Below are 19,993 nucleotides of genomic sequence, written 5' to 3' on the forward strand. Positions count from 1 at the left end.
TACTGATGATGATGATAAAACAAAATACAGTACTGTATTAATTATCAGGTACACAAAAAAAAGGCAAATGAGGGAATCCCAAATATTGAAGCAGTATTACCACACCACTGACACATTTCAAACCTTTCGGAGTGATTCAGAAAAAAGGACTCGTTCTTAAAAGACAGCTGAATGTAGATGTAAAGAACGAATGGAAGGCAAAAATACATAATTAAAGAAATGCGGCTGACGACCAACAAGGTACACTAAAAAAAACCCTTGAATTATAGGTGAGTTGGGATAATGTCACTTTTCCGAAGAACTTTCCCACAAGGCACAAAGTAACTAAAAATAATTAAAAGGAGAAAAATATAAGTCGTGAAAATTAAAATCTCTGGGAAAGAAGGCCTTCCCTACGATGGAACGACACGATAACCAAATATGGCCAAGGTCTTTACGTTACTAGAAAATTGTCTGATTGCGTTACTCGCAAAGTACAAAATCCTACTGTACTTAAAAGAATATGAAAAACATGACAAGATAAATATAAAATAAATTCATAACTGAGAACAATATTAAACAGAAATAGGGACCAAATTTAAGATTGGGAATAAAAGACAAAAACATAACACATTCATTACAGTACCGCTAAATTATAAGTGAAGAACAACATTGCAAATAATGAATAAGATCTTAAATGAAAAATACATATAGACTAAATAATATGAAAAACTAAAAGAATATTCTCTAATAATGTACAGAATAATGAGAAAATGTTCAGGCTATGAATCCTCAACGTATAAAGTATGATTCAAATATTGTATAAAAAAATCTTACTGTGGTGAGGTAAGTAATACCACTAACATTACTAAATAAATCTGAAGATATCAAAACCTGAATAAGTGAAAGAGCAATTGAATGTAAAATGAAATTATCAACAATGTATAATTTTTTTTTTCTATTTCATTTTTGACAAACATACTATATAGCACAAAATAATTTTCACCAGAAGTCACATAAACATTACTACTGTATAAGGCAACTCTAAAGATTTACTCTCCCCTTATGAAAAGAGAGAAGCTAAATTAGTCAACATATGAATATGGATACAGATGCCTCCTTCAACAAAGACTGGCCCTGTATACAAATATCATGTGTATGATACAACAAAGACTGGCCCTGTATACAAATATCATGTGTATGATAGGCTAGATAGTTTTACAGCTTCATTCACATTCGTGGGCTTTACAGGATAAAAAATATCCACTGAATAATTTCTCATGATCTACCAGGGCAATATCCTGGATGAAAAAATATCATCCAATCTTGACATATTTCCACTTATTATAGTCAATTCTTTATAGCGAGGCATATTTGCACCGACTCACAGGGGTGCCCTTTTAGCTCGGAAAAGTTTCCTGATCGACGATTGGTTGGGCAAGATAATTCTAACCAATCAGATAGCAGGAAACTTTTCCGAGCTAAAAGGGCACCGCTGCTTATCAGTGCAAAGGCGCCTCATAAGAAAAATTGAGTATAGATACTTTGAGCAAAAAACTCTTTCCGAAGGAATCCTCAATATATGCATCTTTATTACATGATAAAATTATCATATCAGTTATTTCTTATAACACACTGACACCACAACATTTTCCATAATTTTATAAAGCCAAAGGATCAAATATGAAAAATATGTTCTACAATACCCAGTGTGTAAAATATCACGAATATTAAAAGTAATTTGTATTTTCCTGACTACAAATCAGAGTCCTTTAACAGAAAATTGATTAAAGTGAAGCTGGAACTTTGCAGTTAAAAATTTATAACAGGGTATCGGCAATACCCAGTAGTTAGCTTCAGGTGGCCGGGAAGCTCCATCCCTTCTGTCGGTACACTGAACAGCCACTTTGATTGTGTCTGGGACTATTAAGGGAAGGTGAAGGTGGGAATTTAAGTTAAAAGGAATACAAACTTACACAAATGCAAACCTTTGCCTTATAAAAGGAGACTCCTTCTTAGGTGGGTGGAAGTCTCTATTACCAAAATGGCCGGCTAAAATCCAAGGATAGCTATGCTTGGATCTGATAAGGTGTGAACCGTAGCATCCTAGACACCGCACGAACCAGGGTCGAAAGTACAGTCAGGTTCACGGCCCAGGCAACCAAGGCTGTTGCATAAGAAAATCTCTTTTCTTATGGGCGGGGGTCCTGCTTTCTACAGACCGACAGTGTTTATGAAGTCAGCTGACAACGTGCCTTAAGCGAAGGCACTCAGATGTACAAACAGACACTCGTACATGGGTAGTTCCCCTTGGCTCAGTAAGTGTCATGATGTAGGCTAAATTTCTATGGAAGGTGCGTCCTGGCGCGCTTCTTTGCTAGCTATCATCTGTCCATTTGAAAAGAGAATAGGAGAGCACACATTGCGTCGAGGTGAGTGTTTCAAATAAGCGAACCTGTCTTCATGGCTAGCTTTGCGATCATCGAACACGCATACGCGCGTAGTGTTGATCATGCGTTTGGGACGTAAGGAAATATCTCCCCTTGGGTAGAGAAAGCGCTATTGTTGTGTGCGCCACAGACTCGTTAATATTAAGCATGCTAGGGTAAGAACCCGATGTTGTGTTGTGTGTGTGTATCAAGAGCATGCCGAGCACAGACAAGGTCTAGTGAGGCAGGATTTTCTGATCTCGTCGAGAGATTTTTGTGCAGGCGAAGCAGCACATTTATCGGTAAATAGAGTCTAAACAACCTCCACGCTCATTGACACATTGCTCGCTAGTGCATGCATCAACCATAGAAGGACTGCATGTCTTTTTCAGGAAGGGAACTTGTTTCTTCCAATACGGTCTTCTTTTCAAACTCAGAGGGGGTTGAGCAACCAGGGAAATCTGACTCAGAATATTATCAGGCCGTTTGAGTTCTGACACAATGACAATATCAAAAGTTGCTGAAGTTCATTCCTCTTCAAGGGATAAAGTCCAAAGACGTAGCACAACCTCGTCAACGGGAAAAAGAGACTTGACCAACCGAAACCTTTAAAAGCCAAGTTTGAAGAGGAGCCGGTAGCATGACTGTGTTATTTGGCAGCAGGAATCAAAAGTGACTGCTAAGTGTACCGAAAGAAGGGGCGGATCTTCCAAGCCGCTGGCCGCTAACTACTTGCTATTGCCGACACCTCGTTATAAGTTTTTTAACTGAAAAGTTTCAGCTACGCTTGAATCAATCTTCTATTAAAGGACTGAGGTTTGTATTCATATAAGAACAACTACAAACTACAATGTATAAATAATGTTAGATTTCTTATCATAAAATCTGTAAGCAACATTAGTCATATCCTAATTCTTCATAATTCATAAAACAAAAATGACAGCAATGAGCACTACCACAACAATATACTGTACAGTGCAAAGCATCAAAACCACTAGAAGAAGCAAACTGTAGTGTTTCTACTATAAGCTAAATCAACAACTGTACAGATAATTAGGAGTTGGTGCAGTTTAGTGGTATAAAACTGGGCTCACATTTAAAGGGTCCTTCATTTTGATCCCAGAATGTGCCACCAGTCAATCAAGCTGCGAATCGCTACCAGCATTAGAAAGGACGCGGCTGCCCTACTGCATTAAAACGGGGTCCAATATGAATCTCACTAAACTTATTCCACGGTACGACACAAACTTTGAATTTAACCGATATTCTTCCAAATCTAATATGAACTAGACCCCTGTAAATTATTCAACGTAAGGATACAGTACATACAAACCTAACCTAGGGATTAATTCCTCTGGATATCCACAACCAGAACTTTTTATAACATGTCATAAATTCTGAGATATATCTTACGGTAATCCAAGGAGCCATGTTGTAACTGGTAAGAGTGGTCTAGAACACCCAAAACTTACCAGTAACCCATCTAATATCCCGTACACTGATTTTGTAAGGAGAGTATTGTGTGCTATGAAATTTCCCATTTTCAAATGAGGCTCTCTGCATATTACTGTATAAACAGAGTGAAAAAAGGAGGCTCAATTTTCACCTTTACTTCGTTATCACCAAATATCATGTAGAAAATAATTTAGATATTAGTATAAACTTTTTCTTAATATGTCATAACAAGATATGGAATATTTTTGTGTATGTTGGAGGCTAAATGTTGAACATTACAGGACAAGAACTGCGGATACTGATTCGATTTTGGTGTAAAATTAATGAACTGTACTATATAATAAACAAATACTTTACAGTATAGTATTTACCTAATGTTGGTGTTGTTAACATCCAACATTAGTTCAGTGACTTATAGATTCTGTTAAATATACAGTTTGTGTCGGTATTTGGGTATGTGTGCATGTGAGGTAATAAAATAATTAAAACTTATAAGCTATCCTTGGATTCTTCCTTAATTTTCTACTTAAATAAGCAAGATTACTAGCTGAGCCTAACCTCCCAAATCTCAACTCATTTCACTAAAAGGTAAACACAACTACATGCGTAAGGGAAATATGTTATTTTCATTAATAAAATAAATTTTTGAATATACTTACCCGATAATCATGTAGCTGTCAACTCCGTTGCCCGACAGAATTCTACGGAAGGGATACGCCAGCGATCGCTATACAAGAGGGGGGTGTACTCACAAGCGCCACCTGTGGCCAGGTACTGCAGTACTTCTTGTTGACACCACCTCAATTTTTCCTCGGTCCACTGGTTCTATGGGGAGGAAGGGTGGGTCAATTAAATCATGATTATCGGGTAAGTATATTCAAAAATTTATTTTATTAATGAAAATAACATTTTTCAATATTAATCTTACCCGATAATCATGTAGCTGATTCACACCCAGGGAGGTGGGTGAAAACCAGTGTACATGTATATCAAGAAGCTAAGTATCCCGTATTTCATATTATCAGTTATTCAAAATAACAATGAAATTATAAGTACCTGGTAAGGAAGTCGACTTGAGCCATTACTCTGCCTTAAATAAGTTCGTCTTCCTTACTGAGCACAGCGTTCCTCTTAGGAGACTGAACAACTCTAAGGTGCTGAAGTATCAAGGGCTGCAACCCATACTAAAGGACCTCATCACAACCTTTAACCTCGGCGCTTCTCAAGAAAGAATTGACCACCCGCCAAATCAACAAGGATGTGGAAGGCTTCTTAGCCGACCGTACAATCCATAAAAAGTATTCAAGAGAAAGGTTAAAAGGTTATGGGATTATGGGAATGTAGTGGCTGAGCCCTCGCCTACTACTGCATTCGTTGCTACGAATGGTCCCAGGGTGTAGCAGTACTCGTAAAGAGACTGGACATCTTTGAGATAGAATGATGCGAACACTGACTTGCTTCTCCAATAGGTTGCATCCATAACACTCTGCAGAGAACGGTTCTGTTTGAAGGCCACTGAAGTAGCCACAGCTCCCACTTCATGTGTCCTTACCTTCAGCAAAGCAAGGTCTTCTTCCTTCAGATGAGAATGTGCTTCCCTAATCAGAAGCCTGAATAGTAAGAAACTGAGTTCTTAGACCTTGGAAAAGAAGGTTTCTTGATAGCACACCATAAGGCTTCTGATTGTCCTCGTAAAGGTTAAGACCTTTTTAGATAGTACCTAAGAGCTCTAACTGGGCAAAGTACTCTCTCCAGTTCATTCCCCACCAAGTTGGACAGGCTTGGGATCTCGAACGACTTAGGCCAAGGACGTGAAGGAAGCTCGTTTAGCAAAAACCGAGCTGCAAGGAACATGTAGCCGTTTCAGATGTGAAAACAATGATCCTGCTGAAGGCGTGGATCTCACTTACTCTTTTAGCGGTAGTCAAGCACACGAGGAAAAGAGTTTTTAATGTGAGGTCCTAAAAAGAGGCTGATTGGAGAGGTTCAAATCTTGATGACATAAGGAACCTTAGGACCACGTCTAGATTCCAGCCTGGAGTGGACAACCGACGTTCCTTTGAGGTCTCAAAAGACCTAGGGAGGTCCTGTAGATCTTTGTTGGTGGAAAGATCCAAGCCTCTGTGGCGGAAAACCGCTGCCAACATACTTCTGTAACCCTTGATCGTAGGAGCTGAAAGGGATCTTACTTTCCTTAGATGTAACAGGAAGTCAGCAATCTGGGTTACAGTGGTACTGGTTGAGGAAACTGCATTGGTCTTGTACCAGCTACGGAAGACTTCCCCTTGAGACTGATAGATTCTGAGAGTGGATGTTCTCCTTGCTCTGGCAATCGCTCTGGCTGCCTCCTTCGAAAAGCCCCTAGCTCTTGAGAGTCTTTCGAAAGTCTGAAGGCAGTCAGACGAAGAGCGTGGAGGTTTGGGTGTACCTTCTTTACGTGAGGTTGACGTAGAAGGTTCACTCCTAGAGGAAGAGTCCTGGGAATGTCGACCAGCCATTGCAGTACCTCTATGAACCATTCTCTCGCGGGCCAGAGCGGAGCCAACCAACGTCAGCCGTGTCCCTTTGCGAGAGGAGAACTTCTGAAGTACCCTGTTGACAATCTTGAACGGCGGGAATGCATACAGGTCGAGATGGGACCAATCCAGCAGAAAAGCATCCACGTGAACTGCTGCTGGGTCTGGAATCGGAGAACAATACAACAGGAGTCTCTAGGTTATCGAGGTAGCGAACAGATCTATGGTTGGCTGACCCCACAGGGCCCAAAGTCTGCTGCAAACATTCTTGTGAAGGGTCCACTCTGTGGGGATGACCTGACCCTTCCGGCTGAGGCGATCTGCCATGACATTCATACCGCCCTGAATGAACCTCGTTACCAGCGTGAGCTTTCGATCTTTAGACCAGATGAGGAGGTCCCTTGCGATCTAGAACAACTTCCACGAAAGAGTCCCTCCCTGCTTGAAGATGTAAGCCAGGGCTGTGGTGTTGTCAGAGTCCACCTCCACCACCTTCTTAAGCTGGAGGGACTTGAAGTTTATCAAGGCCAGAAGAACCGCCAATAACTCCTTGCAATTGATGTGAAGTGTCCTTTGCTCCTGATTCCATGTTCCCGAGCATTCCTGTCCGTCCAAAGTCGCCCCCCAGCCCGTGTCTGATGCGTCCGAGAGGAGACGGCGGTAGGGTTTCTGAACAGCCAAAGGTAGACTTCCTTGAGAAGAAAGCTGTTCTTACACCACGCGAGAGAAGACCTCCTCTCTTCGGAAACAGGAACTGAGACCGTCTCTAGCGTCATGTCCTTTATCCAGTGAGCAGCTAGATGATACTGAAGGGGGGGGAGGTGGAGTCTCCCTAACACGATGAACAGGGCCAGCGATGAAAGTGTCCCTGTTAGACTCATCCACTACCTGACTGAGCATCGGTTCCTTCTCAGCATGCTCTGGATGCATTCTAGGGCTTGGAAGATCCTTGAGGCCGACGGAAAAGCCCGAAAAGCTCGACTCTGAAGATCCATACCCAGGTAGACAATGGTCTGGGATGGGACGAGCTGAGACTCCTCAAAATTGACCAGGAGGCCCAGTTCCTTGGTCAGATCCATAGTCCATCTGAGAATCTCCAGACAGCGACGACTTGTGGGAGCTCTTAAGAGCCAGTCGTCTGACGGAGCCGGACACAAGATCATGGTACTGCTGCACAGTCTGTGAACTGTCAACCATGGGGAAGCGAGGAAGTACAGTGACAACCCGAAGCTGTCTAGACTGTCTGGGTCGTACAGACAACTCCTTATCGGGTTGCTGAGGTTGCCGCACTGCGTCACAACAAGTCACTTCTGCTGGTTGTTGAACGTCTTCCCAGTGACACACTGACTCCGTAAACAAAAAATCCTCTAACAAGGACTAAGCTTGGACTGCATGTCTTGCAACACAGCTCAAGGTCTATGGGAGCAGGTGTGGTAACAGACGGGGTTAGCGACTGAAGTGGAACCATTACCTTCCCTGGAAGCATGTTATGCTTAAATAAAAGTCCATAGGAGGCTACGCAGCTAAAGGCTCCTCTCCAAATGACAGAGTCCTCAAGGGAATATCAGAAGGAGGGAGAAAAGCACTTTCTCATCTACAGGGACCATATCCGAGAAAAGCTAAGTTCTCTCAGTGAGGGTTTCACTGGTGCAAAAGCAGCAGACTAGAAGGCAACGTTATGAAACTGCTTGACAGTCTAGTGAGTTGGCAACAACCAAAGATGTGTGACTGAGAAGCATGCGGTAAGGAATGCAGAGCATGCTGTATGCAGAGCATGCTGTAAGGTAAGCAGAGCATGTTGCATGGCGTGTAACATTTCTCAGAAATTCCATGACCAGTGCTAGATTGAGTAATATCGTATTACTGTCCATTGAAAGTGCACGTGCCGAGGGAATTGATTAGACTGTTTTGTTGATGAATTTGATAGCCGGCATGATAATAGTAGAATTAAGCTGCACTAAATGTACTATAATCTACTTCACCTCAGGAAAGGGAAACTCGCCCTGTTGGCAACACTGCATTACTTCATGCATGCTTGCATGGGGTTTTAATATCAAAATAATATTTACATTACATTCATAACTCATGATTCATTTTTGTTTTGAAGATATTTTTGCCATATTTTGCGATTTTGATAAAAATATATTGCAAGGAATACATATATATTTTTTTATTTAAGTAATACGAATAACCTCCATTATCATAATGTTTGTGTAGGCATACATGTATATGATTACAAATGCAAGTTATGAAAGTAATGAGGTGTTATTATTGTCATTTGTTATTTCAAAGTTGAATGGGAAGAGGCTCAAGTTGAGGAGAAAGTGGCAGATGCATGCGTTGAGGTGGCTGACTCATAGCATGAGGTTCCTGCCTCAAAAGTTGCACTTGCCTCAAGGGTTGAGGTGGCTGCGCAGAGAGAGGCTCTTGACTCACTAGTTGAGGTTCTTGAGGTGTGAGCTGCGAGAGTTGAGGTAGCGGCTGCGCAGAACGCAGTTCCTGTCTCACGAGTTGAGGTTCCTGAGGAGCTAGCCTCAAGAGTTGAGGCTCTCGCCTTGAGGAAAGTTGAGGTAGCAGCTGCGAGAGCTGAGGTGGCTGCCTCAAGGATGGTAGAGGTTGTCGTACCTCAAGAGGTTGTTGCCTCAAAGATGGTCTAACTGCAAGAAAATCTTGCCTCAAGGCATAAGACTCCTGCTCCCATTGTTGAGGTTGCCTTAAGGAAGGTTGAGGTTGCTGCACAACGCTGGTAACTGGCAACTCCGAACGCGGTAAGGTAGCTTGAGGAACCTCAACTTCGTACGCCTGGCAGACTGGACTGCGGTGAGGCGGAGCGCTCGCAGGAGGAGGTGTAACCTTCTCAGCCTGAAACTCACGCATTAAGACCGCAAGCTGCGACTGCATGGACTGCAGCAAAGTCATCTTGGGATCAACAGACGATAAGGTCTGTTGAGGCAAAGCCTTAACAGAAGATGAGGTCTGTTGAGGCATCGCCTTACCTCTCTTAGGAGGTGTGCAGTCACCTGATGACTGCGGAGAGTCAGAGCTAACCCAATGACTGCATCCGGGTTGTTGAACTCTAGAGGTCTGGACTTTACGTTTAAGAGGTCTTGAGACCTGAGTCCAGCGTTTTCTCCTCGAAATTTCTTCTGCAGACGAGCAAAATAAGGGCTCAATCGTCTGCAGGTGGGAGTGACGGTCTCTGTAAGACACGCCCGCAACCACCGAGGATACTTCTGTGCGCCGATCAAGGCCTGCCGAACCCTTTTGCCCTTCGACATTGCTTCTCCCCTGGGCTTGGGAGCTTGCAAGAGGTCCCGGACTGGGAGGACGACTGGCACGCACAGAAGTACCCTCACGCACAACACTGACACACTTTGCGCTAATCACTTATCACTTTTGATTTTCTGTTTGCACTTATTTCACTGAACTCGAAACTTTAAGTGGTTTGTACCTGAAACACGCAATTCTATCCTTCCTTAAAAGTTAGTAATTGCGAAAACAGAATTACAATGTAACAGAAAAATCTAATGAAAGATAAATAATTCAGTGGCTGGAAAGAGACTAAACACTAGATCAAATAAACTACGTTTAAAATCTCTCACCGCATAAAGCTTGAGAACAAGAATAAAACTCTAGAAACGTTTACCTTCTTCCCCTAAAGAGACTAGGGAGAAGAGCAAAAACGATAACAACGTTACTCGCTTGAACGAAACGTTTATCCAGCTCTCTCTCCCTCCGTCTCTATCTCTCTCTCTCTCTCTCTCTTGACTTAGAACCTGAGAGAAGAGCCCAATCATATATATCGTTAAAACATGTTATTGTTAAAGGAAAAAAACTGAAAGATTTCCCAAATAAAAAGTTCCTTTATTAGAATTAAAACCATTAAGCTAAGAAAGAATGAACAAAACGCTAGAAACGGTTACTCTTACTGCAACGTGACACCGTGAAAATTCTCTCTCTATCGTAACGATAGAGCGCAAGTTGAACGTTCTGAACGTCAACAACTGCAGAGACAAAACAAAACGTTAGTTCAACTTTGAAAACAGTACGAGACTATCAAAGAAATTCTTTCAAAAACATTAAAATAGCATAATATGTTAACAGGTAAAACCGAAATGACGGGCTCAATGTTAATTAACTTCGGTACCAAGAAAAGACCGCCTACTATTAGGAAAGGTCGAATATAAACAAATATAAAAATTAATAAGTTTATAATAAAAGGAAGTTAATCGAAGAGGCCTATAAAAGGCGGAGAGATATAAAATAAATCTATAACTTTTGTTAAGCAAAATTAAGAAAGAGAGTCTATTCTCTCTTAGACACCAACACTTCCGTCTAAGGGAAGGGTCGGCCATTTAAAAGTGAAAGAGAGTTCATACTCTCTTCGTCACCATAATTAATCAAATTAATTCCAAAAGCTAGCTAAGCTAATAATAAAACTTCCTGAATAGCGAAAGCTGAAATCTTAGAGCAATACTTCACCAAAAACCGTGAACAAGACTCCAAAATTATAAGCGTATCCATGAACGTCTTGCCGGAAGCACGACAGAGGAAAAATTGAGGTGGTGTCAACAAGAAGTACTGCAGTACCTGGCCACAGGTGGCGCTTGTGAGTACACCCCCTCTTGTATAGCGATCGCTGGCGTATCCCTTCCGTAGAATTCTGTCGGGCAACGGAGTTGACAGCTACATGATTATCGGGTAAGATTAATATTGAAAAGTTACTAATTATTCATATGAAAAAGGTTTTCTACGCCTCATTATACAGTACTTTGGTTCAAAGCGAAGTTGTAAAGATCGGATTGACAAAACAGCAATAACACTATAGTCAATTTCTTTTAGCGAGGCATATTTGCACCGAGTCGCAGCGGTGCCCCTTTTAGCTCGGAAAAGTTTCCTGATCGCTGATTGGTTGGACAAGATAATTCTAAACAATCAGCGATCAGGAAACTTTTCCGAGCTAAAAGGGCACCATTGCGAGTCGGTGCAAATCTTCCTCACTAAAAGAAATGGACTATAGGTTCAGGTACAACAGTTTCCAGTCAAAATGTCCACAAGGCTGGTCAAAATACCTATAATATCTATACATTAATGAATATATCTTGAATATCGTGGTTATTGGGAATTAATATTTTTCAAAATTTTGACATGTACTCTTTACGCGGTTATCTTAATCTTCTCGTTTCCTTAGTTTACGAATTAATTTCCACTCGTTTTGATTAGTTTGTATCCTCTGTAAAACTTATGTGAAAAAAATAATGCAAAAAATCTAAAGTAAAGCTGCAATTTCATAATTTAACTGAGATTTCACACATACCGACTCCTGAAAATAAATTTCCCAACTTTTCAAATCAAGAGAAAATTCAAGGGATAACAAAACATATAATTAATCATCTAAGTTAGCATATATAGGCTATAGAGCACACCATTTTACGTTTTAAGGTATCAAGACTCAAAGAGGAAAAATAAGCAATGACGGCAGCCTGAGTGGAATGGCGTTGACATTAAAACTGTGTAAATTGTGTGATTGTATAAGTTTGGATCAGACAAAAACTGGTGAACCACAGGGATCTACATCCAGAGTTAACCTAATTGGGTAAGAATATAACATAAGCATCGAATTAACAAGCTTAAGATAGAGACGACTGGCGAAATCTAACCGCAGTCCTTTGCATCAATAGGCGTAGGGGATAATAATGATGATGATAACAAAAGCTAGGTTATGTAACCTATCACTTTTAAGTGATTATAACAGTAAAATCACATGCACCACCCATTAAAATTAGGGTAAAACGCAAAACGGCAGACACGCCCTATACCTCATTATAAATTTGACCTATTTAAAATCTTATTAGTAAAAGTTGTTCACTGGGTACTCAGTTCTCCAAATATGGGTGTTCATGATATACGATGTATTACTTGTAATTTAAAATACCATTAAATATTACAGAGGTTTTAAAATAAACTTTTACCGAGGTCTTATCCTAGTCACCAATGCTTCTGTTACCCAGAGGGGGAGTCACAGGGTTAAGTAAGGGAACAGGGATTATATTAGGTTAGGTAAGGTATCTTAGGCTAAGATATAACCGTAATTTGAATTGAACAATCACTATATCCAGCTTATGTTCAAACAGCGGACGGTAATATTACTGTAGAGTTCCACCCAGCGCCATTACATAGGGGCTTGATGTTTTTCTTTTTTCCACGAGAGCACGGCGGAGCAAAAACCATTAGATTTTGGGGGGAGGGTGTATGTATGATAGCGACCACCTGTATGTATGATTACGGCTAACTTAGAATACGACAGTGTAAGGGGGTTCACAGCCCGTTAGGTAAGTAGGTAAGGACACGGCTAGTAGGTTAGGTTGGGTGGGGGGGGAAGTTGAGGTTAGTTGATGTTCAATTTTAATCCACATGGGAGGAACTGGCCGCTGACATACAAAGGGTCCGATTTCGGTAATATTTCGATAGAGTATAATGGTTTTTACTCTACCGTGAGCTCGCGGAAAAAAAAAAAACATCAAGCTCTTATGTAATGTTGGTAATGCCGTTGGGTGGGACTCTACCGTTATATCATCCACCATACATTACCACTCATGGATGACATAAGCTTTAATAAATACACATTTTGTTTACCGCGTTCGACGCCATCTTAAATATCATTCTACAACACGATAGGGAATTGTGTCCGCAGTTCTGCGTTACCACCAAGCGTTCAAACGTGGTAGGACCAATATCAATAGATGAATATAAACCTGATATTCACATACAATTTGATTCGAGTAACCATGGAAAAATAACCTAAAATCCGATAAACTAGCCTGGGCTACTGCTAGGCTCGGCTGGCCTTGGTCCGAGCAGCCTACCAAGTCTGGGCTAGCCTACCTCAAAGGTATAAAACAACAACTGTCCCAGAAACTGCTTTATCCCATAAAAAGATCTCGAAAGTAAATTTAGTATTCAGTCCTACCCCTTGACGATACATGTATAGGGTTGGGCACCAAAAGGATTTCGGAGCTTAGCCTACAGATGAGGTCCTACAGACGAGGTCAAAACTGATCTGGTTGCAAAATTTAACTTATTAATCAGTCCTACCCCTTGACGGTACATTTATAGGATCGGACACCAATAGGATTCTGGAGCCTTCAGACACCAATAGGATTCTGGAGCCTTCAGACGAGGTCAAAACTGACCTGGCTACAAAATTTAACGTATTTATTTCTCTACGTAATAAAAACATCCCCCACCATTATTTAGCCGGCTGTAAATGACACTAGGTAACGTGAAATTAACGAAAAGGATATCCTACGAGGAACTGTGATCCTATTGTTATGCATTCCTTCATCTGACAATCAGCTGCTTCCTGGAAAAGCGATTGCCTACGCCTATTTACGGCCTCTGGTGGGACTTTAGAGCGAGAATTAATAATAATTAAGAAGCATATGCGTTTCATATTGCCTAAATAGCTCTCACCATATCACTCATTCACTTCTGTAATGGAATACTTAAGGATTTAATTCAATAAATACACAGTTTGTTTACCGCGTTCGCCATCTTGAATGTTATTAGGGACCCTGAGTGTAAAACAGGGTTGCCAGGTTTTCCAAGTGAAAAAAAGGCCAAAGTCTGATCAACTGCACCTTTAAAAGGCCAACCTAATAGAAAAAGGCCGAATATATAGCATTTAAGGCTAACCAATTTCAAAAAGACCAAATTTAGGTATTTAGGTAAAACGGCACAAACCAGGGTTGCCAGATATGGGGATTTATCCCCTAGATTTGGAGACTTATCCCTACATTTGGGAATTTATCCTTAGGTTTGGGGATTTTGGATGACTGGTGACGATATTATGTACATGTATCTATGAAGAAGAAACAGATGAGTAAAGCTTTATATTGTTGCAATTAGTTTATTTATAATTACGTGAAGTATAGCGAGTAATTTCTGTATCAGAAGAAAATATATTTCTGGAGATGGGGATTTTTTATCAAGAGTTTTAGGGAATTTTACACTAACCCACCTGGCAACACTGGCACAAACCCTTCAATGTCAGGGATCTTTATTATAATATAAAAAAAGATATTATTAAGTATTTATTGACCAAAAATTCTTATAAATAATCTACCATTTATTTATTTTTATTTTTGTACATTAATATAGCATTCTAGTAACGTCTAGATCTAAACTTTTAACAGGGCAGATGTGAAGGAAAACTTGTAGGAAGCGACTCAGTGATGTCATGGACCTTTAATATAATATAAAAAAAGATATTATTTAGTATTTATTGGCCAAAGAATATTATAAGCATTTTTATATTTATTTATTTTATATTATACATTAATATAGCATTGTAGTAACGTCTAGATCCAAACTTTTAATAGGGCAAATGTGAAGAAAAACTTGTAGGAAGCGACTGAGTGATGTCAGGGATCTTTATTATAATATAAAAAAAGATATTATTAAGTATTTATTGGCCAAAGAATGTTATAAGCATTTTTCTATTTATTTATTTTTGCTTTAATACATTAATATAACATTCTGGTAACGTCTAGATCCAAACTTTTAATAGGGCAAATGTGAAAAAAAACTTGTATGAAGCGACTCAGTGATGTCAGGGATCTTTATTATAATGTAAAAAAAAAGATATTATTAAGTATTTATTGACCAAAGAATGTTATAAACATTCTTCTATTTATTTATTTTTGCTTTTGTACATTAATATAACATTGTAGTAACGTCTAGATCCAAACTTTTAATAGGGCAAATGTGAAAAAAAAACTTGTAGGAAGCGACTGAGTGATGTCAGGGATCTTTATTATAATATAAAAAAAGATGTTATTAAGTATTTATTGGCCAAAGAATATTATAAGCATTCTTCTATTTATTTATTTTTACTTTTATACATTAGTATAACATTCTAGTAATGTCTAGATCCAAACTTTTAATAGGGCAAATGTGAAGAAAAACTTGCATGAAGCGACTCAGTGATGTCAGGGACCTTTATTATAATATAAAAAAAGATATTATTAAGTATTTATTGACCAAAGAATATTATAAGCATTCTTATATTTATTTATTTTATATTATACATTAATATAGCATTCTAGTAACGTCTAGATACAAACTTTTAATAGGGCAAATGTGAAGGAAAACTTGTAGGAAGCGACTGAGTGATGTCAGGGACCTTTAATATAATATAAAAAAAGATATTATTAAGTATTTATTGACCAAAGAATATTATAAGCATACTTCTATTTATTTATTTTTGCTTTTATACATTAATATAGCATTCTAGTAACGTCTAGATCTAAACTTTTAATAGGGTAAATGTGAAGAAAAACCTGTAGGAAGCGACTGAGTGATGTCAGGGACCTTTATTATAATATAAAAAAAGATGTTATTAAGTATTTATTGACCAAAGAATATTATAAGCATTCTTCTATTAATTTATTTCTGCTTTTATATATTAATATAACATTTTAGTAACGTCTAGATCCAAACTTTTAACAGGGCAAATTTGAAGGAAAACTTGTAGGAAGCGACTGAGTGATGTCAGGGACCTTTATTATAATATAAAAAAAGATATTATTAAGTATTTATTGACCAAAGAATATTATAAGCATTCTTCTATTTATTTATTTTTGCTTTTATACATTAATATAGCATTCTAGTAACGTCTAGATCCAAACTTTTAACAGGGCAAATGTGAAGAAAAACTTGTAGGAAGCGACTGAGTGATGTCAGGGACCTTTATTATAATATAAAAAAGATATTATTTAGTATTTCTTGACCAAAAATCTTTATAAACAATCTATCATTTATTTATTTTTGTTTTTATATATTATTATAACATAATAACGTCTAAATGTGTAGAAAAACTTACAGGAAGAGACAGTGTTTTGGTCTTACCATTATCGGGGAAGTGAGGGAGTGTGAATGAGTGACGTAACTTCATAGGTATTTTCAGCTTAGTTCCTGCTTTCATATTTCATTCATGAATATTAAGTGTTTTCCTATACCTACTTAACACGCAAGTTGTGTATTACTTGATTACATTAGCCCAAAGTATGCTAAAAAGGTGTGTGTATATATATATATATATATATATACATATATATATATATATATATATACATATATATATGTGTGTGTATATATATATTTATATATATATATATATATATATATATATATATATTCCTTTCTTTTATTGTAAAGTCGTTTTAGCTCTGTGCAAGCTATTCAAGAATTATCAAAACACTTGCAATCTTTTGCAATAGATTTTGGAACACGTGAACCAGCGTTGGAGCCGGGGAGGCCAGTCAGTTTGCATTCTGGAATTAAAAAGTTACAAGAAGATTGAACGTTAAGATTGTGACAATCTTGCGTTTTATTGTATCAATATTTAATAACTTTTGTAAAATTTCATGAGTTTAAATCTAGTGTTCATGTTCTTTTTCGTTGAAAATACTGATATAAGTTTAGTACTTTAACTTTACAAGTTAAATAACAAAAGAATGAATTAAAATCTTCCCTTAGACCCAACTGGCTGTGGTAGACGCATGACTCGGTCTATCTGGCTCTACGAATTCCGTTTTCACAGCATCCCTAATCACTAGGTCATGATCTCATCTTTATATCTACATGCTCTCTCTCTCTCTCTCTCTCTCTCTCTCTCTCTCTCTCTCTCACACACACACACACATATATATATATAAATATATATATATATATATATATATACAGTATATATATAGGCCTATATATATATAGGCCTATATATATATATATATATATATAGGCCTATATATATATATACACACACACATATATATATATATATACAGTGTATATATATATATATATATACATATATATATATATATATATATCATCTCCTCCTACGGTTATTAACTCAAAGGCCTCTGTTAGATTCCGCCATTCGTCTCTATCTTGAGCTTTCAAATCAACACCTCTCCATTTACCATCTACTTCACGTTTCATAGTCCTCAGCCATGTAGGCCTAGGTCATACAACTCTTCTAGTGCCTGGTGGATCCAATTTGAAAGTTTGGTGAATAAGACAATAAGCGCATTTAAAGACTATTTCTTTTCTTTGTATTAATGTGAAAATGTAATTTTCTAGCTTAGTCTCACAGAATTTATTATAAATATTAAACCATATACAAACTACGATATACAAAATATGGCAGTTTTGTCTATAAACCAATAATAATACCCTCTTCGTCCCAGCCATACACAGTGTTTTAATATCACTTAGTTCACAAAAAAGTATATCAATTATTGTTTTTGAGTAACTAAAAATCAAAATCAAGATGTGGAATTTTGTAAATTGTTAAATTAGATGGGTTATGTTTACAGAAAAATGCTATTGAATGTAAACATATTGTAAATATTGTGATTGTAAAAGAGGTGTAATTTAACTTTTTGATAAAAAGATAAAAAAGTGTAACAGAATACAAGAAAAAAAAGTCTAACAGAATACAAGAAAAAAGTCTAACAGAATACAAGAAAAAAAGTCTAAAAGAATACAAGAAAAAAGTCTAACAGAATACAAGAAAAAAAAATATAACAGAATACAAGAAAAAAAGTCTAACAGAATACAAGAAAAAAGTCTAACAGAATACAAGAAAAAAAAGTCAAACAGAATACAAGAAAAAAAAAGTCTAACAGAATACAAGAAAAAAAGTCTAACAGAATACAAGAAAAAAGTATAACAGAATACAAGAAAAAAAAAGTCTAACAGAATACAAGAAAAAAAGTCTAACAGAATACAAGAAAAAAAAAGTCTAACAGAATACAAGAAAAAAAGTCTAACAGAATGCAAGTTTTAATTCTCTATCGCAGAAATGCATTTTTTTCAACATCACGGTCTATTTGAAAAAGAAAAAAGAAAGAACAGAAAAATAATTATCCACGAAATCCTCTTCGTCTTTTACATCACGAATTTAAGGACCATCACCTATACCCTTCTTCCTTGATCCTCATTCCTCAGTTGTGATCGTGATCCCATTGAAATAGGAAGCAAATCCTTAACCAGCCATCCCATAGAACGCAATTCCTCTTCAGGAGATCCACAGGGGCTTCTCTCAAGAGTGGCATAAGGCCCTCTTCCTACAAACAACTTTAATATAGGGCTAGTAGGTCGGTTTCCAAGACCACCAGACTCCACCTGAAGTTTAGTCTAAGTTTCAATATTCCGTCATTATAAAGTTGCAAATAATATTAAAACAGAACAAAATAGTCTTATAGATGACATGATATATTGTTTTTTCAAATATGTCAATTGATTTATTGATATGAACTCAAATTACAGGAAGTTTTTCAAAAATGACAACGTGGTTTACTTCGATGGTTTTTATGGCTCTAGCAATTCCGATATCGCAATATACATCGTTCGCTTTCAAATCACAACGGTGAGTTTGAATTTGCAGTAGAGAGAGAGAGAGAGAGAGAGAGAGAGAGAGAGAGAGATACTATGAACTCTATATTTGACTATATTTGAATAATTTGCCATTAAAGTTTATTTCCAAATAAGACATAACCCGAAGATATTTTTTCTTCAAGATTAATGTAAAATCAAGCTACATCAAATATATATATATATATATATATACAGTATATATATATATATATATATACATATACTGTATATATATAAATATATATATATATATATATATGTGTGTGTGAGTGTGTGTGTGTGTGTGTGTGTGTGTTTGTATACTAACCAATACGAAAGTAGTTCAGTTGACTCATACCACAATATCTGAAACACTTGTTTTCCTAGTGCTCTCAATATGGTGTTAGCAGACATTTAGGTTAAATATCTATAAACAATTATTATTTAAAACTTGATTCATGGATGAGTCCCATTTGTGGTTAAACTTCCACGACATTAGTCGATTTGTGCAACTATATGAAGGGCTAATCAGCTGCTCGTTGAGTCCTTCCACACAAACTTGTTTCTTACACAAACTCTTATATATCCTGAACATGAAGGTCTATCCTCTCTAGCACAAATGATACGACACTTCGCCATGATCAGCATAGCTGCAGTAGTCAGAGCCACCCATACTAGGTTGGTTTGCTGTGAGTGATCAGACAAAAATCTCCCACCATCACTAATCCGGACTGGCCAGCGCGGTGAAAACTGGCCAAACCTCAGACATGAATTGACATAGCTGAGGACTTTGTCCTACAGTGGACCAGAAACGGGTGCTTTTATTGTTATTGTACACACACACACACACACACACACACACACACACACAATACGAATTCAATGATATATTTCGAACTTTGAAAGCAAATTAGTTGCAAACATGGCAACTACCACATGTAACCTCAAGTTCTTTAGCCACCACTGTTGGACTTCAGCGTCGTTGATTTTTTTTTGGTTGCTGCAACCAAGATGGAACCAACCAAGATGTTATTTTGTCTTGGAACCAACTATACCACTAGCATTTTAAAGATATATGGTTTGTGTTCTGGCGTGATTTCCATGTGTTATAAATCTTTATCTTTTGTGATCTATAGTTTAAAGTGTATTTTAAACCTTCGTATTTAGTGATTTATAGTTTACAGTGTGTTG

At 37.7% G+C, this 19,993-nt stretch overlaps 1 protein-coding gene across 3 annotated transcripts in view; it reads right to left on the bottom strand.

The window, feature by feature from the left end:
• Positions 1-14,018, bottom strand: part of LOC137635960 (golgin subfamily A member 7) — a 32,901-nt gene extending 18,883 nt beyond the window's left edge. The window contains exon 1 of one of the 3 annotated variants that reach the window (XM_068368423.1): positions 13,922-14,018. In XM_068368423.1, coding sequence (XP_068224524.1) covers positions 13,922-13,933 — 12 coding nt within the window. In that variant the 5' untranslated portion in view covers positions 13,934-14,018. Of the gene's footprint in view, positions 1-3,502; positions 3,596-13,852; positions 13,898-13,921 lie in introns of those variants that run through there. The other 2 variants (XM_068368424.1, XM_068368422.1) reach the window with 2 other exon arrangements.
• Between the last annotated feature and the right edge of the window lie 5,975 nt (positions 14,019-19,993).

This window comes from Palaemon carinicauda, unplaced genomic scaffold (genome assembly GCF_036898095.1).
Source record: "Palaemon carinicauda isolate YSFRI2023 unplaced genomic scaffold, ASM3689809v2 scaffold203, whole genome shotgun sequence".
NCBI lineage: Eukaryota > Metazoa > Arthropoda > Malacostraca > Decapoda > Palaemonidae > Palaemon > Palaemon carinicauda.